This window comes from Dreissena polymorpha, chromosome 12, assembly GCF_020536995.1.
Source record: "Dreissena polymorpha isolate Duluth1 chromosome 12, UMN_Dpol_1.0, whole genome shotgun sequence".
Lineage (NCBI taxonomy): Eukaryota > Metazoa > Mollusca > Bivalvia > Myida > Dreissenidae > Dreissena > Dreissena polymorpha.
In genome coordinates this window covers 20,437,375-20,461,926 of record NC_068366.1, presented here as the reverse complement: position 1 = coordinate 20,461,926, position 24,552 = coordinate 20,437,375, and the positions used below count along the sequence as shown (strand labels likewise).

Sequence of the window (24,552 nt, the reverse complement as noted above, 5' to 3'; positions counted from 1 at the left end):
CTATACACTATATATGAACCACGAATCACAGGCGATGTTTTCGTTGCTCTTATTTCTATCAGACTTTTCAAAAAGTCGGCTTTTGTAACGTACTTTAAACAATTATAACCTAATTCATGCCAACATCATCAGTAATGAGTTTTTCTTATCATTACATTTATATTAACATTAAATTGTATATTTTATAGTTATTAGGTTTTTGTTGTTATTATTTAATTTTAATGATATTAAAGCATTTTTTTCTTTTCTTTCTTTTTTATGTTTTAATGACATTTTATGTAACTAAAATTATGGATGTTTCTACTGGGACTCGAACCCAAGACTTCTCGCGTGTGAAGCGAGCGTGATAACCACTACACTATGAAAACATATTATAGCGATAATCGATGCCATGCGTACAATTGGAAAGCCTGAATTATTTTCAAAGTAACGGTATATTGGCACTATGCGTCACAGTGGTTTCTATTTGTAACTATGGTATAAACAATATTTGGAGCTACCCAGTTGCTAATTGACTTAAAGAAACTGCGCCTCGCTGTTGAAAATATAAAAGATCTTTGATCACTCGCGAATTACAATCGATAACGAAACCAACACATATCCTATATCTTTACCTGTTTTAATGTCATCGGCATTACGTTATCGAAAAGAATGGTTCCATTGGAGCTAAAACCGAGGACTTTCTGCGTTAAAAGTAGATGGAATAGCCACTACTTCATTTTATTTTATAGATAAATACTTATAAACATAGCAAACATAATTTGTTGTTTATTATCGGAACACATTATTTCATACTCTGACAACACCTGTTGTATAGATATTTCTCAGTCGCATCGAACACACTTTTATATTTACTTACTTTAACATAAAAGTTAACATCGCAACCCTCCAAATTGATTGCGTGTTTATGCGTAAACACAAAAACAAACGTTTGTTTACACTGGGGCTCAAACCCAGGACCTCTCGCGTGTGAAGCGAGCGTGATAACCACTACACTATGGAAACACTTGAAAACTACCGGTGGGTATATCGCGGAACCCAGGACCTCTCGCGTGTGAAGCGAGCGTGATAACCACTACAATATGGAAACACTTGAAAACTAGGTATATCGCGGAACCCAGGACCTCTCGCGTGTGAAGCGAGCGTGATAACCACTACACTATGGAAACACTTGAATACTAGGTATATCGCGGAAACACTTGGTTTTTTAGCAACTTAATTAAAATGAAATTCGCCACTTTCCAAATTAATTTCATATTTATGCGAACATGTTTATTGATCAATCAAGAAAGGGTATGAGATATATTGAGTATCTAAGTTCGCGATCGGCGACGATTATAAACGGCTTTCAGCTGAATATTCATAGGGATTTAAAATATAATAAACCGATTGGAAAATATACATTTTAAAATAGCTTTATAAAACATTTAATTAATGGCTCCTGTAGAATACAGATAATATTAAGCGAATCACAAGCAGTGATTTCATTGGTTTAATTTCTAAACACTTTTCAGGTCAGCTATTATATTGTTACTTATAAAAAATTGTTATATATTTTAAGCTAACATCAAGAGTTCTTAGGGGTTTTTTTATTTTAGTTTTTTAGGCATTTGACCGCAAATGAAGTTCTTTCGTTCTTGTTTAAGTTATACTGGAAATTTTATGTAAAAGATGACTTTTGTTTCTTATTGTTCTCGGACCTCTCGCATGTGAAGCGAGCGTGATAACCACTACAGTATGGAAACACTTGAGAACAAGACCAGTAAATATTAAACAGAACAGATTAAAAAATAGATCGAGCTTTTATGAATTATATATCATAAACTGCACCAGTCGCGAAACAGATTAATTTATCTGATTGCTCGTGAATTAAAAATCGAAAGTCTTTCAAGACCAACAAACATCTATTTATTTAACCGCTTTTGATGTCACCGGCATTAAATTAAAAAAAAAAGTGGTTCCGCTGGGGATTGAACCCAGGACCTTCTGCGTGTAAAGCAGACGTGATAACCACTACACTACGGAACCTAGATGTAGTCTATATACGCTAGATATTTTTTAAAGATATAACTAATTGTTCAGTATTCGAACATTATTTTGTTTCATAATCTTACATCATATGTTGTCTTTATATTCGTTAGACCCATAGAAACCATGGTGATATTATCATAAATATTATAGTAATTATTTCTCTTGAAACTGCACTATATTGAACATCGACAACTCCTAATTATTTGCATGTTTATGCGAAAGTATTAATTTATCAATTATGCAATTATGTAAAATATATTATATATGTTCACCATCGGAAACGATTAAAACAGATTTCAGCTGAATTTTCATAGATCTAGGTGTCTTAATAAAAAAAAACTAAAAAAATGTTATTTTTAAATTTTTTTAATGAAACAATTTATTTCTGTTTCCTACAGTAGACAAAATATGGGACACGAATCAGAGGCGGTGTTTTCGTTGATTTGATTTCTATAATACTTTTTAGAAGGTCAGCTATTGTAATTTTACTCTTAATTTTTTTTCAATTAATCTATTACTTCTTAGATTTGTGTTGTTAGTATTTGAGTGTTTTAATTTTATTTTAAAGTATTTTAACTCTGTGCGTTATTTTCCTGTGTTGTTTTTCCTTTTGTTTTTAACAATTACATTTACATTTGTATTGCATATTTTATTTATATATTTCATGTCTATATATAAGTAAAAAAGTAAAAATCGTGTATGCCAATGATCAACACCATGCGAATACGCACTGCAAAGCTCGGAAAATTTTCTTCGTACTTTGCGGTCGTTTCTATTTATGTATTCCTAGGGCTAATAAGACATCAACCTTGAGTAACTCGGATGAGATTTCATTAAAGATAGATCGAACTTATGTACGAATCGTACATAATAAACTGTCACACTCTTGAAAGTTTAATGTTATCTAATCACTTATGAATTTAAATCGATAATATCCTGAAACCAACAAATATCCTCGATGATAACCTGTTTCACCGTTCAAGTTAAATTATTAAAAATGGTTCCACTGGGGCTCGAACCCAGGACCTTCTGCGTGTAAAGCAGACGTGATAACCACTACACTATGGAACCCTATAGCACATAACAGATATATGTTTATAGACATAACTTGGTATTTATTGACAAACGTTGCTTCATACTATGGCAACATCTGTTATCAAGATGATCTTCACACATATAGAACCAATTGTGACATTATAATACTTGAAATAAAATAGTGATGCACCCCCCGCAAATACATTAAAGTAAAATCTTAAGTGTCCATGTTTGTATGCATCTATATATCGATCAATCATGAACGGATATAAGTTATAATTCGTATCTGATTTCACGATCGACAATGATTATAAACAGCTTTGAGCTGAACATCTATAGGTGGCTTATGAACTTAAAATAAAGTGTTTATTTTTAATTGCTTGACAAAACAGTTAAGGAATGGTTCTTAAAACGAGAAAACATACACGCGAATCACCAACAGTTTTTTTTGTGAGTTTAATTTCTGTTCTACTTTTCATAAGACTACGAGCAGATTTTGCATTTTCAATTGTAAATTGTAAAATCATAATCCATGAATAAAAATTTATGTTTCCACTGGGGCTTGAACCCAGGACCTCTCGCGTGTGAAGCGAGCGTGATAACCACTACACTATGGAAACACTTGATTTACCTGGAAGTAAATATCGACTATAATGTCGCGGTCGTACAAATACAAAGCGCAGAGCTAGGATTATTTGTTTCGTTCATTAACGTTATGCGTTGATGTCGTTCCCATTCATGTTCTTACTAAAAAAGAAACGTAGGTAACATTATCTACGTCTCTGCTTGTAACTATGGTATAATAAAAATTTCAAGTTTATATTTGTAGGTTGCCAGTTTCTATTTGATTAAAATATAGATCGAACTTACATTAATTGTACATTATAAGTCGTGAAACAATTTCTTATTCTTACCACTTATGAATTAAAAAATTTAACCAACCAAAACATAATGCAAGAAAAGTTACTAATAACTGTTATTTTAAATGATCCAAATGAACGCCTTTCAAATCTGAAATCATTGTACCGCACCTGTGTAGTGGTTTTCTTCTATTCGAGGAAAGTTACTTTTTTGTTGTTACTAACCAAACATTTTACATTGCATACTATAAATAGATGGTTAAATATATGTTAAATAGAATAGCGGTTGTAACATCACATGGGTAGACCAGTGTGCAGACTGCGATAAAAATGTATATCCACTAGAAAAATAAACAAAGGGAGACCACCTTTAGAGGTTCGTAAATACTTCGTCTTATGATTACCTCCCGTGCTTTCCTGTTCCTAACGTTCACAAAGTAAGTCGAAATGGGACTTCACCCAAATGCGATGATTCAAAACTTTTTGAAAAATAGTTTTTAGCATATTCTACAGTTGTTACGCTCACTCCATTTCTATGTTAAAAGCACACAATAGGCATGCACTCAAATGTAATTTGGTTTTATTAAAATAATCATAATTTGTCTTTTATGTACGGAAGCATTGTTGTCGTAAAAAAGTGTACGCATTTCTACAAAAACCGTTGAAACACACTTAATTGTGAAAGAACACAGAATACGTTTTCTTAAAAAAAATCTTCTTTGAATTTAATTTAAAATTATTCTGAATTATGTGCACATTATTTATCTCAACTGAGGTCAAAATGCGTAAACGTAGTCGTATAAAATAAACCGCCGACGATACACGCCGTCGGATTCGTCGGCGTCATTTATTTCGTCCGTACATTTCAGTCTAAAAAGCCTCGCGCTGGAGTTTCCACGCCGACCAGTGTCCGTCGGGTCCCGTTTGCGAACAAGTTTCATGGTCTTATACTTTTGTCTGCGACGGTGCGACGAAAGAATTCAGTAGCGTCAGATACCATTAATTTCAGACTATAAAATAAAATCAAACTTATATTTGAACTTTGAAAAAAAAGCATGTGCTTATGTTTGTGTACATTTTCATTCTTGTGGCGGGATTCAATTCTGTCATGGATGGAAGCCGCGCTCTTAATATGAAGTATTGCAAACGCTCGCTCTTTCCTTCGCATCTCTCCCTCCGTACGTCATTCTATGCATCCCTTTCTCGTTCGCTAACGAATTCAATCTATCACTCACTCAATTAATCACTAAATCAATCAATATACAAAAATTAATGGATTAGGTGCGACCTTCACTCCTTCACATAACTGTAATCATATGGATTGATTCACTTACGGTCTGTAAAGCTAAAACGATTTACTGCAAACATAAAATCAGCATTATCAATTACGGTGAACTTTTAAGTGTCTTCTAGCCTATATGAAGACGAGTACTTTGTTTTCGTCCGCCGTTTTATCGTCTTAAAGTAAGTATACATTGCTATCAACTACTGCCTAACATTAAAGAATTTTAATGCGAATGTGTAATCGAGTATCCTATGAAGTGATTGTCATTAGTGTTCCTAACAATACGTTCTGCGGGTGGTATATTTGAACATGAAAAGTGTGTTTGGTTTTACACAAAAGCTTGGATTTCTATGTCTTGTAGTTCAAAACAAAAGTCAGTGGGAAATCAAATTATAATTTGACATTTTGCTATTTCATGCATGTCTCGTAAAATGAAACAGTTTCCATCTCAAACATAGAAATGTTTTAATAAGCGCATTGGCCAGGGAAAATCCCTAGTACCTAAACATAGAATTTGATGTGAATTGCATAAAACAGAAAGAATTTACAAAGAAACTTTCATACTATAAGAATTGTTGAAGAAAATAACAAAGTCATGGACACGATATTGCGAGAACTGTTGGGATGTGTTTTAACTGACTTGTTGATATTGCCGATTAGTTGTGTTTCAAATCAATAGGATAATCAAACAAATGATCGAAATAGTTCGAACTGTACAGTAAACATTCAAATTATTTTGGAAATAACGCTTAATTGTTAACAATCGTTAACAATTATTAAAATGACGTCACCTATGACGTCACGTAACGAGAGTCGAGCGTCAATGCGACGCATGACGGTTATTCCAACTCCGGATACGCGCATGCAACCTCTTCTACTTCTGCAACGGAAACGGTATTATATTTTTCTCAAATTTCGAATATATTACAGAATATGGTGATGGAAAAAATCTTCCTTGTTTTCAAGTCTAGGACCGCTGTTTATTAAGTTTTTCTTGCATCTAGCTCTGGGGCTCTTGTATTAATGACAATACTGAGCTTGAATTAAATGTACTAAATGTATTCTACATATCTAGTGATATTTATTTTAAGTTAATTTTAAAATCATGTTAAGTGAGAGATATATATACGTGTTCCTTAGTTTTCTTTTCAATTCTTCGTTTTACTTTAAAAAATATTTAATTTTGCATGCTAATATTGATATTATTTTACAAGTGTATGCTTTGAGATTAATTTTGGGCCAATTGTAATGGTCTATTTGTGTCAAATGTGATGATGTAGTATATACTTTAGGCAATTGAGCAATATCCTTGAATAAGAATTGTCGATGGGAACAAGCAAACTCCTGATTATGTTTGTAGAGTTTCATTATTCCTATCCGTTTAAAATAAGTGTAACAAAATAGCTACATCTTGCAGAATCATTAATTTGCGACGGGTTCTATTTGGCCGTAACAAAAGGTGACAAGGTTTCTAGCCATTTTCATGATGAATCGATAAGATTATTGATTTTCTCTACATCGGTTCACGCATATTGTCTTTGACATTGTTAAAATCGTTTGCGTTTTCTGGCATGTGCCTTAATGATATGGTAATTAAGCATTCATCGATAGTAATCGAATTGATAAATGCTCGTTTATTAAGTTGTTAGTAAGGTGTGTGTATTGCGCTTTCACGTAGAACAGAAATATGTTCACTAATTGCATTAGGCATGCTAGTCCGTTGTTTATGCATGACATTGAATTATTATTTTTTGCAATTCATTACGCCAGATATAGATCTTCAACCGGTGGCATTTGTTTCAGTTTACCCTTTCCATGATCAATCTTCAATGTCAAAACATCAAACATTTTGCCGTAGGCATTATGTATCTAACAACACAGTTTTTGTTGTTACACATTTGAACGGAGTTCAGTTCTCGGTTTTTATTGTGTGTGTCAATCTACAAAACTTGTATCAGCAATCTTTTTCATATTATCAGTATCCTTTTACAGTTACGGTAATACAAAGTTAAAAAATAATAATTTGTAACAACAGCAGATAGAAATACGGGTATAGCATAGACGGTTTTATGTGTGGTAAATGTCTATGAGTTATGAAGTGAGTTCAACTACTAGTTTTACTTGAAGGGCATAATGTGTAACGTGAAATAAAGGCTAACGAATATTATAAATGGGCCGTGCTCTGTAAAAAAGTGGTTTAATGCATGTGCGTAAAATGTCGTCCCAGATTAGCCTGTGCAGTCCGCACAGGCTCATCAGTGACGACACATTCCGCTTCTATGATATTTTTTGTTTGAAGAAAGTCTCTTCTTAGCAAAAATCTAGTTAAGGTCGAAAGTATCGTCCCTGATTAGCCTGTGCGGACTGCACAGGCTAATCTGGAACGACACTCAACGCACATTCATTAAACCCCCTTTTCACAGAGTACGGCCCAAATGTATGTGTTTGTTCACAGTTAAGTAGTCTGTCAACAGACTGATAATTTTCTTTTCTAATTTCACAATTACTTCTTGAGATGTATTGCAAAACAATATCAAAGCTCCTTTTCTCTTCTGGCTAAATTATCATTTTAAGCTGATAAGAAAACGTAACTCTGTTTAGTATAAGTACAGCACAAGAAGTAGGAGAGAGTTATCTCTATAAAAATGATAATGCAGGGCTGTAAACAGTCTAACAGTTAAGCTACGCATATGGATAGATAATTAGTGGCCAGTGATGTTGAATTTCTTATTGCTGTGATATGCTGTGTTCATAATTATGAAACCGACTAAGGCTTGACCTCTGTGCTTTGAATGCAAGCCGGTGAGATTGAGCTATGTGATAAGCCTATGAAATGTACCTCTAAATTACTCATATTTGGATAATATGTGATAGTAAGTTTGCTGTTTTAAATGTCCGTCCATTGATCTGTGTAATATTTGCGCGAGGTACATGTATATTTAGTACTCACAAGAAGATGTATTGTCAAGCGTCAGTGCGATATAAACGTTTTCATATTTCGAAGAAAATCTCACGTGATACGTGTAATTTTATAATTCAATTGTTTCCCGATGTTAACGTTCGTTTTAAATAAAACATCGAACCATATATGCAAACATGGCTTGTGCATACCTAGTGGTATTGAATTACTTTTGTCATTGAAAACGTTTTTTTTCTGAATGTATAAAAATTACTTACCAAAACACTCATTGAATTTACGAAATGCTGCGATTACGTTTAATTCGACTCAAAAGAAATTTTGATTTATTAAAAAATAAATTTTATTGTCAGCCGGATCGTGAATATGTACGTGAAATCATTCGATTATTTTATACTCAAGGACATTACAACTGGTTTGTGATTTTCGTAATTAGTATCACAATACACAAGTTAGAATAACCTCTAAATTAATAGTTTTAAACGTCGTATTGACTATTTTAAATTGCGATGTAAATATAACTTTATTCGAACGTCTTATTTAATATGAAAACAACTATTATAACCATATTCAAAATCCGCCATTTATTCGGCGTGATTGGCTAATACGGGATGAATAGAGACGCATTAGCTTCTTTGAAAAAGTTACAGATATAAAAGCTAAGCCTGAGTAGCGACTACACGACCATCAGTGCTCACCTTTGAGGTGAGATTATTTTTTCGTGATGCATGAGTTGCAAATGATCGTTAATGAAGCTATCATTTTATCGCTGTATGGATTTGACGGCGTTGTGATGATTCTGAACACAGCCGATGAAGACTGAGTTTTTCTATGGTATTTAGATTGATCTTTGGAATTCGGGTTGAATTGGACTAAGTGTATAATTAAAGTGGATTGGCTTATGTTGGTAATAAAAAAAATCGGCAAATATTAGGTGAACATTTAAAATAAAATAAGTATGCCAAAAGCTGTGTAAGAAAACGTAACTTTAAATATTTCTTCAATGAAATGCATACCCTGATCATTTTGGGAAATTATTTATTGTCGCTCTTTTCGTTATCAATAACTAAACGATGTTTCCCAAAAGGCAATGTACTTAATTGTATAATTAAGTTTTTTTGATTTAAATGCATGGCCATATATTATTTGTTTTTACAACATTTCTACAAGTAAAAAATGACGTGCATATATCATGTGACACATCAGCATTTAATTAGATATCGTAGCTAGTTATAGTTTAAAATATTCGCTTTTTGTGTAAGGGGCAGAGGCATCTTAAATTAACAACCCGTCACTAAGCACATTGCTACTTACAGAGAGAACTATAAATAACCGAAACTTTATCTCTCAATTATTGGCTCTTACGAAGTCGATGTATATTGATAAAAAAAAACGGTGTGAACCATTCTAGAACTGGTGGTAAAAATTTGGATTTTGTAAGACTGGTCTTATCCTAACCCTGATCGGACTTAATATATTATATGGTGTCGAAAATACCTTTGGCTCGTTCGGTGAACACATCGGAACTTCTGGTACGCACGGCGATGCTCGGAAAGTACGTGCAGCTGGCGCAGGCCGCGCACTTTGAGGAACTTCCGGTGTTTGATGGTACCCACAAGCGCTTGAGTCGCTCAAAAATCAAACTTCAAGCTGCGGCCATTAAGTAAGTACAGATGCGCTCGATGGTATTTTTGTTACCACGTTTAAACAACATGTTCACAGATTTTGTTGTTGCTGTTGTTGTTTATGATTTTCAATTATAAACCGTCGTTACTAGACAAATGAAAAAAAGACAAATCCATTTAAATAGCACAATAATCGAAAAACAATTTATTCTTTAACAAGAAACCGTCGGAGACGGGTGATGCTCCCCAAATGCTTTTTTGTCACAATATTGCACTTTATATTCAGATAAAAGGAAACGTCTTGAGGGGCATAACTTTGGACAAAAAAATACGATGGATGGTTTAGCAACTTAAAAATTTCAAAGTTTCCGCATAAACTGGATTTTTTCTAAGAATTGACTTTCTTTAAACAAACGTATATCATAAAAGCGGAAAATGTCGTCCCTGATTAGCTTGTGTGGACTGCACAGGCGGCTTAACTGGAACGACACTTTACGCACATGCATTAAACCCCCTTTTCACAGAGCACGGTTCATATCTTTTTTACCAATGCTTACGGTGTTGTTTTCTTAGTTTTGCGGCTTCTTTGTAAAGCTTTACGGATTCTCATCATATTTTCGACTAAACAAGTACATACTTGATTTATTTTTTTTGTATCCCCTCTTTGTTTTCTTTCACTTGTGGGAGACTTCTTTAACACCCCATACAATATTCATTTTTTGTAAGGTGACACTGATTTTGTTCAGAAGCCTCTAAATATACATTTATAACGCAAAAAGTCAATAAATGGATACCTTTCATTGTCCTTTACACACTTACATGAAGATTGACTTTATGGATTAAATTCATAATCAAATTAAAAGCTGATATCTTAGCGACTCATAAAATACGATTTGATTATTACATCATTAATCATTTGTGCCTGTTCTTAAACCTTGCCGTATTCACCGTATTACTCAATTAAAAATTGAAACTTTAAGTTTTTAAATTTGATATTTGGTTGATTCACTCATGTATATGTTAACTATACTACTAGTCCGCACCGATTCAGATCTGTTCTCCTTGTATGTAACGTTTCACTAACTTTTATTAAATGTTTCCCACTCAGAAACAAAGTGAAAATGGCTATGTGCAAACAGCATAAAACCAGAACACCCTGTGGGTAACTCGCAGTCAGTTCAGGTTTTATGCTGTTTGCTGCTCATCAGTATCTTATGGTTGGAAATAAAGCCTTTGACATTTAAGACATGTAAGAAAGGTCTTTAATTAAATGTCACTTTATAAGGGACGTCAAAATACGTATCTAAGTGTTCAAGGGTTGAAGCACAAAAGAGCACTGAGCTTTGACAACGAATTAATGCTTATAATTTTCATAAAAGGAATTGTATTGTGATAATACTATTTTATTATTATTTCCGAATGATTTCAGTGTTATTTCAAGTATATATTAGTATTGCACTTATTTCATTTTACAATAACGCGGTTGGAATATCGCTGACTCATATTAGTATGTTATATTGTAGGGCGAAGTTTTGCTTTTCCTTCAAGCCCAATACCGAGTGTTTATTAGAAATATAAATTTACGGCCTACGTATCATATTTTGATTCTGCTATGTCCTTGTATTTATACTCTTCTGTCTTTTAGTAAATAAATGATAAACATTGCATGCGTAATTCAAAATGCGCCCCATCTTTCGTGAGCTTATAAAAGAAATTAGTTTGGAGTGCTGGGACCCACTCTGGATCCTCATATAATGCTGCCCCAGAGAACTCCACGAATACGCATACTACCCGGCAATCCGGTAAACCTCACAATGAATATGTTTGGCCTAACGATGTGATGCTCAGAGTTGATATTAGAATGCAACTTCGCATTGATGTGAGTGGTTTGATTGACTTAAATCGATACCTCAATATTTGTTCTGAATATTAAATGAGGTTCAGAAATGCTTAAATTTATATCTTTACATTAAAATAAGTCGGATCAGAAATAAAAAGTTTGGCATCTAAATCATAAAAATTGATGCAAGTGTTTTCTCCTTTCAACACGGGCTGAAAAACCTTATACATATATATCATTAGTTCTATCAATATACAGAAATTTAAACGAATTTATTTAACTGTTTTTGTCTAGAGACTCGTGTATTAACGATATATTTGATGTTGTTTTCTGTTGTTTTTATTGTTAACCAAGAGGAATGCCCGAATGCTATTGAGTGTAAAAAAAAAATGTGCATACAAATATTTATCCTTTTTGGGGCTATCTTTTGCGGGTATTTCCTCATGTTCATGTATTGATCATACGTTAAAAAATATGCATAAAGGGATTGAAATTGACGATGAAAATATTTGCATATTATTATACGCTGATGACATTGTATTGGTTGCTAAGAATGAGAACGATTTGCAAGATATGTTAACAATGCTAAATACATGGTGTGTGAGAAATGAAATGGGCATTAACTTAGTAAAAGTAATGTAGTACACTTTAGACCAAATTCATTTCCAAAGTCTTTACTTTGTTTTTAGTTGTGGAGATAATAAAATTGAATATGCTAGTAAATATATGTATCTTGGTTTAACCCTGGCCGAACATCTAGATTATAATATTACAGCTAAGATGGTAGCTCAGTGTGCTGGTCGTTCCTTAGGGCTTCTAATTGCTAAGTACAAATCATTCGGTGGTCTACCCTATGATGTATAAACAAAGCTATACAATTCTTGTGTTGTACCAGTAATTACATATGCTTCGTCTGTGTGGGGTGTTCGAACCTTTTCATGTATAAATGCTATTCACCAAAGAGCTATGAGGTTCTACCTTGGTACTGGTAAATATACACCCAATGTTGCGGTGCAAGGTGATATGGGTTGGAAACCAATTATTATAGATCAGTGGAAGTCTGTTTTTAACCATTGGCATAGATGTTTATTGTATAATGACAGTAGGACAAATAAGAAAATATTTAACTGGTCAGTAGATAAAGGGAATGCTAGATGCAAAAATTGGCCTTTCATTGTAAAAGATAAGCTATGTTCTATGGATTTGAATATGTATTTAATGTTACCCTTTGGTAAAAATAAGATGTTAAATGATGTACGTACAGCACTAATGAATAGTCATATTGCTCAGTGGCAAACTGATTTGAATAGAGACTCGGGTGTAAATGGCTCAAACCATAATAAACTTAGAACATATAGATTATTTAAGAATAGTTATGATACGGAGCTTTATTGTAAACTACAAATGCCATTCTGTCATAGGTCTGCATTGTCTAAATTTAGATGTGGTGTAGCACCACTTAAAATTGAAACAGGTCGTTACATTAACTTACCAGTGTCTGAAAGAACATGTCCTTTTTGTCAGGACTTAGTAGAGACGGAAATGCATGTTTTACTTGTATGTCCTTTATATAATCAAATACGAAATGTTATTTACCAGAAAGCTCAGTTTTTAGACTCTGGTTTTCAAGATATGAATGATAATGCTAAATTTGTATTCATGTTTACTCACCCAGACATTGTTAGGGTCCTCGCAAAAACCTGCTGTGATATATTGAAACTGAGAAATAACACGTTATATAGTAAAAATTTTAGTGGGTAGATATTTTAATAATGATAAGATTTTTACTGTAAATATATATTTTACATGTATATAAAACATGGCCACTGTTTGATTTCTAGATTTAAAATAGATGGTATAAATTGATTTGACATACTTGTTTAAATAACAAGTTTTAGTGTTACTATTATATTTTTATTAGCCACAGTATAAATCAGTTGTTGCGGTTTTATCAAACCAATATATCTTAAGATTTCAAGATGCTCTGCTAGATTGTTGAACACTGGCTATGTTTCTTAGCATAATCGTACTTTTAACTATTATGAGGTGTGTTTTAGTATGTTTTAATGTTTAATAGTCTCTTATAATTCTTATAGAATGGCTGTATAGAATACATGTATTTGTAAATATGTGTATATGGATGAGACTGGAATAAATAAATAAATAAATAAATAAATATATATATATATATATATATATATATATATATATATATATATATATATATATATATATATATATATATATATATATATATATATATAAACGTTCCATATAACGTTCCATAAGCGGTTTAATGTGTGTTTGTCAAAGAGGTGCCTGTTTTAACAAACTTCGGACATTGTTCGGATAGAATACAATGCAATTGACAAAACAATCTATCATAAAGGTGTATCTTCCTTATAAAGATGTGCCAAATTTATGCAGAATATGAAAATAACTACAAGGATGTAAATGGATAACGACTTTAATTTGCCACTTGTGAATTAATGTAAACCGTGTATAGCGCATGCGCGAAAACGAACGTTGTCACGTGATATCTATCCATACATTTGACAAAGTTTTAATGGGGGTAGACATTAGTAGTACACAAGGAAACTTATTTTCAAAAACCCAGTTCTTGTATGCCACTACATTAAAGTTTATTTGTTTTTGATTGTGAAACTTAAAGCTCAACATACCAAATATTATAAAAGATGACCACCTCGTTTTTTATGGACATCTTCTCAATCAAAATGCTAAAGAACATTGCGACGATATGAACATGACATGCAACAATTTATAAATAAAGTGTACAGTATTGTTTTCTACAAGGCGATCACTCGTGCATCATGAACAAGTAGCAGTCCGTTCATATCGAGCAACGTATCCGAATTAAGATTATGTATTTTGTCCATGGCTTAAAAACGTCATACACGCGAGTATTTAAACGCCACACATTTTAACCTTTTTGTAAGAAAACGAGCGTTCATTGTTCAATTCCTTATGTTATTATTTTGCGCGCAGATTCGAACAAATTACGAGATTTTATTTATACAATGACGAAAAACTATACCGGTTTTAAAAAGCCATCAAACCAAAATTACTGTAACCTTTTGTTCGCAATTATGTTGATATTGTATGTGTTTTAATGTCAATGTCATAATTATGACTGGTTCACTCAAAGTCGGTGTGTATACGCCGTTTGACAACTAGAGATAGAATTGAGCCGTGCTCTGTGAAAAGGGGGTTTAATACATGTGCGTAAAGTGTCGTTCCAGATTAGCCTGTGCAGTCTGCACAGGCTACATTCCGCTTTTATGATTTTTTTCATTTCAAGAAAGTCTCTTCTTAGCAAAACTCCAGTTTAGACGGAAAGTCTCGTCCCTGACTAGCCTTTGCGGACTGCACATGCTAATATGGGACGACACTTTATGCACATACATTTAAGCCCCCTTTTTCACATAGCACGGGTCCAATGTATTCGTGCACAATTTATTAATCATTCGTATTTATACGACCTTTATCTACGCCCCCCTGTAAGAAGTTCGCGAACTTTGTATGCGTCCTCTAATTGGCTTAGTCAATATTTGTTATCGTTTATTCCGTACAATTATCTTCCGTTTTCTTAACCAGTGGAAACGTATGAGTATTGCTTAATCAATAAAAACCCAATTATTAAAGCAGCGTTATCGTGAAATAGCGAAATGTTCTCAATTAAGATTCCCCTTATTAACCATCTAATGTCGATTTTCAGATGTTCTCCGCTTAATTACCTTTTAGACATGTGTACTTGCTGCAGTTTGTCAAACCTTAAGTTCATTGTGCTTCTTTTTTATGTACCTTTGTATATGTCATGCATAATTAGCAAAAGTTACTTCAATCAATGAAAAGAAGTCATTTATCGTCTTGTCCTGCGGCGGATTGAGCATTAACCCATTTATGCCTAGTGGACTCTCCCATCATTTGAAATTGGATCAATTTATTTCCAAAATTAGGGTTGTCTAGTGTATTTATTTCTATATTTAGAATATTTCTTACAGAAATTTCTTTCAGAAAACAGCGCATATCCTGATGAGACGCCGCATCATGCGGCGTCTCATCTGGGTCTACGCTGTTTGCCAATGACTATTTTCTAGACGCTAGGAATAAATGGGTTAACGTCCTTTTTTCGGACGGACCATTGCAGTTAGTGCATGGAACAGAGATAATTTATATGGAAAGTTTCATTTTATAAATATGAAACGTGTAGAAAGACTGGTATTTTTACAAATGTTATTACAAATGTCAGGTTATTAAATTATTGTTCCACTGGGATCGAAACCAGGACCTCTCACCTTTGAAGCGAGCGCAATAATAATTACATTACGAATTTACGAAACCAATAAACGCTGTTCTAATGCCCGGGCCCTTTCTTTACGTGGTTATTGTCGCTGATTTTGAGTACAATGACCACTTGTTGTTTCAGAACTGTTCTGTCATTGGAAAAGAAAACATAACGGTGATTTGATACTCTTCATGTTCGAGATGAAGTGGTTTTTGTTCTGTTCGTAATTTAGAGTCCTTTTTGTGTACGGATTTTCTTTCAACTTTATCTTATTATTGAAAGTTACCTGAAGGTAGGAAAGGATATACGTTAATGCGATTTTTTCAATAGAATGCAAAACATTGTGTGTGGCTGTTTTTAGTTTACATAGCTTTGACTGATTCCCACATTATATTCGTTCAATAATACTATATAAACTAAGCTAATTAAATATTCAAATAAAGGTAAAATAAAAAAACTGGTTCCACTGGGGCTCGAACCCAGGACCTTCTGCGTGTAAAGCAGACGTGATAACCACTACACTATGGAACCATCTGTTGACAGTGAGGTACATGTACTTTAATATCTATGTGCGTAAATTAAGATGTCGCCATAATAATGATTATACCAAAGATTATGCGCACTCGCACTCACTACTTATCGTTTCGTGATAAGTGAATCACAAACTGGTAAATCTCGTTACATATATATTATGAGCCATTAGTTTTTGTGGTGGAACTTAAGGCAATACACCCTGCAAGAAACACGAACAACTTAAAAAGAAATTTAAACCTGTGGTAATATTTAAAGGGGCTTTTTCACATATTTTGGCATGTATTGAAGTTTGTCATTAAATGCTTTATTATGATAAATGTAAACATTGGATATAAAAAGCTCCAGTAAAAAAAATCAAGAATAAAATGTAAAAAATAACAAAAGTAACCCTGAACAGGGCTCGAACCACTGACCCCTGGAGTCCTGGAGTAAAAAGCTGTGTATAATTAGTGATTATTTTGAAATGCATGTGACACGTGTCTAGAAAAATGAAGAAGAAAATATGTGGTCATATTTAAACTATTCATGATTAAAATATTGACGATATGTGGATACGTAGTGGAAACGACATGATCATTAAAATCTATCGCTGTTAAAAGAGCGTGACACTCTTATACGAAGTACGCTAGTTCAGAGGTTCAGCGGTTATCGCGCCTGCTTCACACATAGAAGCTATCGTGTTTGACCCTAAACTGGACCTTTTATTTTTCAAATACCTTTAGTATCGACGAAATATATGTATGAAATGGATATCAGAAAGAATATAACAAGACTTGCTTCAATTCATATCTCACTATTTTTTACGGATGAAATGCCAAAGTAAACTTAACACAAATACATTTTTGAAAGCCTTTGTCCATATGCTAGTAACATGATATTGATATAATTGAAATTAATATTCGTTTGATGTAACTTGTGTTAATCAATTTAGATTTTGTTTTCGATTGAAATTCAAACACAAATTGGTGGTAGTGCTGCCGTAAAATTAAAACTAGACAAACACGTTGTAAACAAACATGGTTTCGGTTATATTTCACACATAACAAACAGAATTGTATTCATTTGTACGACTTACTGATTGCATCTTAAATAATAGACGACTTGTCCTTGACGGCCCGAAAAGCCGTCTGTGTGTTTAACCCATTTTTGCCTAGAAAAAAAGGCCTTGGCAGACAGCGTAGACCCCGATGAGACGCCGCATGATGCGGCGTCTAATCTGGGTTTACGCTGCTTGCTTAAAGAAATTTCTGTAAGAAATATTCTAAATATAGAATAAATATACTAGACATCCCTAATTTTGGAAATAAATTTATCCAATTTAGAAGGATGGGAGAGTCTACTAGGCACAAATGGGTTAAATATCAGAGTATCTATTGTAAGTGCTACGTTGCCGGCAGTTCACACTATACTTATTCCAATCCTTGAGTAATGTGATGTAAAATCGTCAAGTTCATAAAAATAAATAAGCCTTTATGGGTCCTCATAGCTGCATATTGTCCTTAAAAGCGTCCCAAATGAATTGATTTATTGAAGCAATAAATAGTAAGGTTATGCATTATTTTGGAAAGAACTCGACAATAATGTAAGCCCATTGCGGTTTTTAACATTTTTGTTCTGACCCTTTCAGTCAAGTGTAACCCGCCTCCTCGCAAGTTTCAAAGCTTATAACCTAATTATCATAACGGATGACTTTAATGAGGCACAGGTCCTGCAGTCGATCACGACTATTTATTAACATGCTATATACAATTAATAGGTGTCATGTAACATGGCAACTTAAAGGTAGGGTATGCGTGTCCAACTATTGAAATTGTATGAGTTATCAAAATGCCGAGAGCGTGGAAAGTGACTTCATTAATAAATCGCAAATTTTTGCTTGAAATGTTAGAATGTACTTTAATGTCACACGATGTGTTTGTCGTTTTATCGAAAACATCGCAATCATACACGTGGTAGTGGTGCGTAGATTGTAAAGATGTAAAGAAAAAAGGACATCATTCGTTTCCAACTGTCGTAATCGCATATGGTGGAGACCGTTGTTTTTTTTCCCACATCAGTCTACAACGAGTTGCATCGTGTACTACGCTGAGTTTTATAGCAAGGAAAATGAATGGAAATAATCCAGCAATGGTTTTAAGTAAAACAGAAACTAGTTCAGTTATTGCTTCGACTTGTTTCAGAACCGTTCCCAGTATTTAAACAAGAATATCAGCTACAAATAATGTTAAGGAAACAAATAAACGTCCGATAGACTGTATTTAAATGTTCATTTACAAGTTTGGTTTGCCAATTTTAAAATGCAAATCACAATTTAAGCTTTGCATAACGACGGGTTCATGTTAATGTTGCTAAGGGTGTATTCATGTATATTGCTTATGCGAGGGCAGTCGTTTCCCAACTGGCCAAAGCATATATATTTATGAATTTTAAGTACGACACATGTAAAAATAAGCCATAAAGCGACATATTTTTCTTAAAGGCATCCAAATATTTGCAATAAAATGGTCCGTAATATGGTCAATGCAGGAACTTTACGTGGATGGGTGGGCTGTATAGAAGATTCGTTCAATTGATTGCATTTATGCTGCTTAAACCTTCAATCAATGTGTTATACTATGTATGATATCATAGATTTTGCAAGTTAAAAAAGATAATAGAAACATACACCTACAAAAGGATATATCTTTACCAGACCGGCGTTCAAGTAATATTTACGTTGTAAAATAAAATATCTAGCACTAACAACTGAATCCATGACATTTAACATGTGTGGGGCCCTTACGAATATATATAAAGCTGATAATTGTCGGCCACGAAAATATTTTTCTGCTGAAAGTTTTACAAATTTATTTAAGTTATATGACTGTTTTAATGACCAAGGCGCCTAAATATCCATTTAGCCTTCAGAGGTATATACACCTCTAAATATTCATTATCACCATTACCTTTGAAAGTTAATTGGTTTAACTACATAGTAAAAAGGTATGCACCGTAAAGAAAACTTGAAAGTACATTATAAGCAGCTTTCAATGGGACGGGATAGAACCGTTAACCTTATCAATAAAGCCTTGAAAAAAATAATTTCGTGTATCATTGAAAACGTAGATCTGCCTTTGTTGTGCGCGGTCACATTTTGAAGTGGTGGATTAGAGATTAATTTCCCGATAAAGTGCAGAGTTTGTACTAAATCCGCGTTTAGAAATGGTTGATTTTTTTAAGTTAGATATCTAACTATTTGACATAGGTGTAAGCTTATTGAAATCAGGTGTGAAAATTATGTCAGCTTTGGTAAAACCCTAATATTGTTAAATAGTTCTATGGCAGTCAGTGTGTTTTACTTATTGTCCAGTAAATAAAATAAAACGGTCATTTGCTTAGGGTCGATGAGCAACTGTGTGTACGTCGGTTTTTGTGAAAGGAACTTTAAGATTTATAAATTTGTTCGTTTATTAATAGCATGTTTACACAAGTGGTGAGTTGGTTTGTTAGAGAAAAATAATAATTACATTGTTGATATAATAGAACTCCGATGGATGTGTATGCGATGGAAAATATTCGTTTAAGTAGTTGACCACAATCATTATAAACAGCTGATATATGGTGCATTAAAGCTATTTGTGTGAGGAACTTGTATACGTGTGACTGGATTAGAGGAATCAAAGAACGTGTACGAAAACATCTATTGACGATCGAAGCCGAGAAAGGGACCATGAGTAAAACATTGATAGGCAAGAAAGTGGGCAAGATTCCCGAAGAGCGCTCCATGTCCACTTTATCCGTCAATAGCGCTGGACGCAGGTCGGTCGCAGTTTTCTTATACTGTCACTTCTAAGCCGCTACTACTAACTATTTTGGCTATTTAGTAGCCATATAGCTACTTTCACTACTTCTACTACTACTACTTCTACTACTACTACTACTACTACTACTACTACTACTACTACTACTACTACTACTACTACTACTACTACTACTTCTACTACTACTACTACTTCTACTACTACTACTACTACTACTACTACTACTACTACTACTACTACTACTACTACTACTACTACTACTTCTACTACTGCCATCACCACAACCGCCACCACCAATTATTGCCTGCTTAAAAGAGAGTGGAATGTGATGTAAAAGTTAAATGGGCTTGTTGGCGCAATCAAGAAATCGGTTGTGTCATGTTTTGTCCACCGATATGTGTGATGTTACCCGTGTAAGAACGGTTTTGCTATAGCAAAATGTATGAACGTTTTATTAAGTCAGCGTTATATTTACAATTTAAAAAACACGCCTCTTTTTAGTATATGTCGATGCCAGTGTTGATATGTATTACTCTTGCGTAAGTGTCATAGGATTGATGTTAAAACTTATAAACATAATAAATATACATGCTATACTTTTAGCGTCATTTACATGTTTATAGTTTCGCATCAATAGCATTGAATTACACCGAAGTGTTCATAGCTTTGCACACGTAAGCATGTAAATCAGTGAAATGTTTATAGTTCCGCATCAATCAAAGTGAATTACATCAAAGTTTTCATAATCTTACAAAAAAGAGCGTAAATATCGATGAAATGTTCTTAGTTCCGCATTAGTGACAGTACATGACATCAAAGAGTTCATAGTCTCACTCAAAAGATAGTGACTATCACTTGTTAATAAATGAAATGTTAATAGTTCCGCATTAACGACAGTAAATGGCATCGTATATAATGATCGTTATATCGCTCATATGTTTACATGTCCACATTACTAACACTATATGACATCGAAATGTTCATGATCTCACTTTAATTAGCGTAAGAGTCAGTGAAATTGTTATGGGCATCACTGGAAATCGAATTTTCCAAAGCTTAACACCAAATATAGTTAACTACATGTTCCTTGTGGCATTCATAGCCTCGCACCGATTGCAACGAACAACATCATCTGTTTCCTTTCACATTCAAAAGAAGAAGCGGACATATATTTTGAGATGTCCACGTATATCATCAAAATCTGTATTGTTACAAGACGACAACTGTATTTCAAATCGACTTTGTTGATATGTTTTTGTTCTTCTACCTTAACGTGTTCAATAAGCCCAACATGTTCGTATCATTCTTTTCATTTTTTTAATGTTCTCTCTATTCAAACCGCTTTTAACATATACTATGCCTACGCTGTTGAAAAAAATGCTGTAATTGTTATGTCCGCACTATCTTCGCTATGTTCTTCGCTATGTTCTCAGTGCATTAACGGCATTTTCCAATGATATGCATGTACTTTTTTGAAGTTAGGGCCCATAAATACATTTATGCTCATCGATAGCGATTGTCTTCCGAACAAATTATATAAAATGCATATATAAATTGACATTAGCAAAATCTTAGTTGGTTGGTAGACGTTTAGAATTAGCGCGAGATCAGTTTTATTTATGTTGCAACAAATGCACATAGCTACGTTTGTTTCAGTAGTATTATTCCGTTACATGGGAAACAACCGTACTTTCACTGAGTAATAGTTCTGTCTTATAATTATGTCCCTTACTTCGAATTTTGTGGATATTCGTTTTGTACACATCAGCCGTTATTTCTAGCCCCATGACATTACCATCTGTTTATAGTATGTGGCAATTTTTATTGAACATTATTTTGAAATGTTGAGTTTATCAGAGGTTACGACAAATCAATATCAGTAAAATAAGTAATTTGCAGAACTTCAAAGATAAAATAACCAAATATTTAAAAAAAGAGTGTAACAATACTTATGTCAACCGGTATATTTTGATAGATAATTTTCAGCTTTATTTTGTATGAAAAAGAAAAAAAAATGTATGATTCTATTGAGATTATTCATGGTTCAAATTGAATTAATAATTTCCCACAAACGTGATACTTGTCGTTTCTGTTGTTGTTGAAAAGTGGGCTGTTGTTGTTGTTGTTGTATTCACGATCGTGTTAAGCCTTATATAAAAATATTTGCTTTTGATGACATACTTTAAATTTGCACTCGCAACTTAATGAAAAGCGATGATTCCGGCTATCGCGGATAACATTAAAGAATTAAGAACTAAAGATTGAACAGTATTTCTTACACTTCAACCATACCTCCAATCAATACAGTAAATCATGGCATTCGATATTTCATAAATAGACTAAGCCCTTCGATAAATACTTAAATTTATATATAAATATCCGAAGTCAACATATTTTCACGTGATTGCACTTCAAGGCGGATTAAGTGCATATTGTACATGAACGCATTTTCGAAGCTCTTACGATTCTAAAAGTCACCGTCAAGACCACTTGATCTTTCAAAGCCACTTATGTGCTTATGGCACAGACTGACGCCACAGACCTATGATTGTGTATCCGTGAGCCCAAACACATACTTAGGCCAACAATCTGAATCACCGAGCTCATGAAAAGTTCCTGAAGTTAGCTTTATTATGGATCCTGGACATTGCGAGTGCAAACTCTAGTAAAGACAGCTGTTCATTTGGTAGGCAGTGCACTCAAGCTCTAGTAAAGACAGCTGTTCATTTGGTAGGCAGTGCACTCAAGCTCTAGTAAAGACAGCTGTTCATTTGGTAGGCAGTGCACTCAAGCTCTAGTAAAGACAGCTGTTCATTTGGTAGGCAGTGCACTCAAGCTCTAGTAAAGACTGCTGTTCATTTGGTAGGCAGTGCACTCAAGCTCTAGTAAAGACAGCTGTTCATTTGGTAGGCAGTGCACTCAAGCTCTAGTAAAGACAGCTGTTCATTTGGTAGGCAGTGCACTCAAGCTCTAGTAAAGACAGCTGTTCATTTGGTAGGCAGTGCACTCAAGCTCTAGTAAAGACAGCTGTTCATTTGGTAGGCAGTGCACTCAAGCTCTAGTAAAGACAGCTGTTCATTTGGTAGGCAGTGCACTCAAGCTCTAGTAAAGACAGCTGTTCATTTGGTAGGCAGTGCACTCAAGCTCTAGTAAAGACAGCTGTTCATTTGGTAGGCAGTGCACTCAAGCTCCAGTAAAGACAGCTGTTCATTTGGTAGGAAGTGCACTCAAGCTCTAGTAAAGACAGCTGTTCATTTGGTAGGCAGTGCACTCAAGCTCTAGTAAAGACAGCTGTTCATTTGGCAGGCAGTGCACTCAAGCTCTAGTAAAGACAGCTGTTCATTTGGTAGGCAGTGCACTCAAGCTCTAGTAAAGACAGCTGTTCATTTGGTAGGCAGTGCACTCAAGCTCTAGTAAAGACAGCTGTTCATTTGGTAGGCAGTGCACTCAAGCAACATGTTAGCGAATGTCTTAAACAAAAGCCGGGTACTTTTTATTGACTATAATTATGTTATAGTTAGAATACCAAAGTCTTGAATAGCATTTGATATTGTCTTAATATTGCACACAAAGGCGCATTATCAAGATGATTTCACGGACACAGTGGCATCGTTCACAGAGTGAACTTTAACTCAATACACCAGAATTCGTTCTCATACACTTTAACTCTAAACAGACGTGTTAGTTGGCTTGAAGGGGCTGTATGTGGTATACAAAGCTGAGGTCCCATCTGACAGTCGAAAGGGCATTATATTGACCGTTGTGAAGTATCTTTTACACAGCACCAGGGCATAACGTCCTTATATTGTTTAGATTTGGGTGTTTCGAGAAATTGCAGTTGCGATCAATAGGTTGTTTCACCTTATTAAAACATCAATATTATATTATGAATTGAACAGGTTTGATGCAAAACTCGTCTTCCATCGATGGGGTGTGTACCAGAGCAAAACAAGTTAATTAAATCTCTTCAAAATGTAAGTCTAATTTAGACAATCACATTTGTATTAAATTTAGCCACACTCTGGGAAAACGGGGCTTAATGCATTTGCGTAAAGTTTCGTCCCAGATTAGCCACTGCATATCTAGGCTAAAAAGGGAAGACTATTTCCGCTTTTATGGAAAAAATATATGAAAAGAAGTCTTTTATACACGAAAATACTGTTTCGAGTGAAAGTGTGGTCCTTAATTGGCCTGTTCTTACTGCATATGCTTATCTGGGACAGCACTTTACGCACACGCATTTAGCCCCGTTTTCGCAGCGCGCGGCTAAATTGAAGGAAACCGAAACAGGAACGAGACTTGAAACCTATCTTAAGATA

The 24,552-nt window shown here is 34.1% G+C and overlaps 1 protein-coding gene and 6 non-coding genes across 12 annotated transcripts in view; 1 reads left to right on the top strand and 6 right to left on the bottom strand.

Moving 5' to 3' along the window:
- The window catches only part of LOC127853932 (androglobin-like), a 171,806-nt gene that overhangs the window by 23,782 nt on the left and 123,472 nt on the right, over window positions 1–24,552 (top strand). Inside the window, exon 1 of one of the 6 annotated variants that reach the window (XM_052388790.1) lies at window positions 19,714–20,231. The exons of 4 other annotated variants lie outside the window; for them this stretch is intronic. In XM_052388790.1, coding sequence (XP_052244750.1) covers window positions 20,143–20,231 — 89 coding nt within the window. In that variant the 5' untranslated portion in view covers window positions 19,714–20,142. Of the gene's footprint in view, window positions 1–19,713; window positions 20,232–24,552 lie in introns of those variants that run through there. One more of the 6 variants, XM_052388791.1, reaches the window with a different exon arrangement.
- Window positions 296–368, bottom strand: Trnav-cac (transfer RNA valine (anticodon CAC)). Its single transcript has one exon. It is a non-coding gene; the product is annotated as a tRNA-Val (tRNA).
- Trnav-cac (transfer RNA valine (anticodon CAC)) lies at window positions 933–1,005 on the bottom strand. The gene has a single exon. It is a non-coding gene; the product is annotated as a tRNA-Val (tRNA).
- On the bottom strand, window positions 1,956–2,028 carry Trnav-uac (transfer RNA valine (anticodon UAC)). The gene has a single exon. It is a non-coding gene; the product is annotated as a tRNA-Val (tRNA).
- On the bottom strand, window positions 3,030–3,102 carry Trnav-uac (transfer RNA valine (anticodon UAC)). The gene has a single exon. It is a non-coding gene; the product is annotated as a tRNA-Val (tRNA).
- Window positions 3,614–3,686, bottom strand: Trnav-cac (transfer RNA valine (anticodon CAC)). The gene has a single exon. It is a non-coding gene; the product is annotated as a tRNA-Val (tRNA).
- On the bottom strand, window positions 16,358–16,430 carry Trnav-uac (transfer RNA valine (anticodon UAC)). The gene has a single exon. It is a non-coding gene; the product is annotated as a tRNA-Val (tRNA).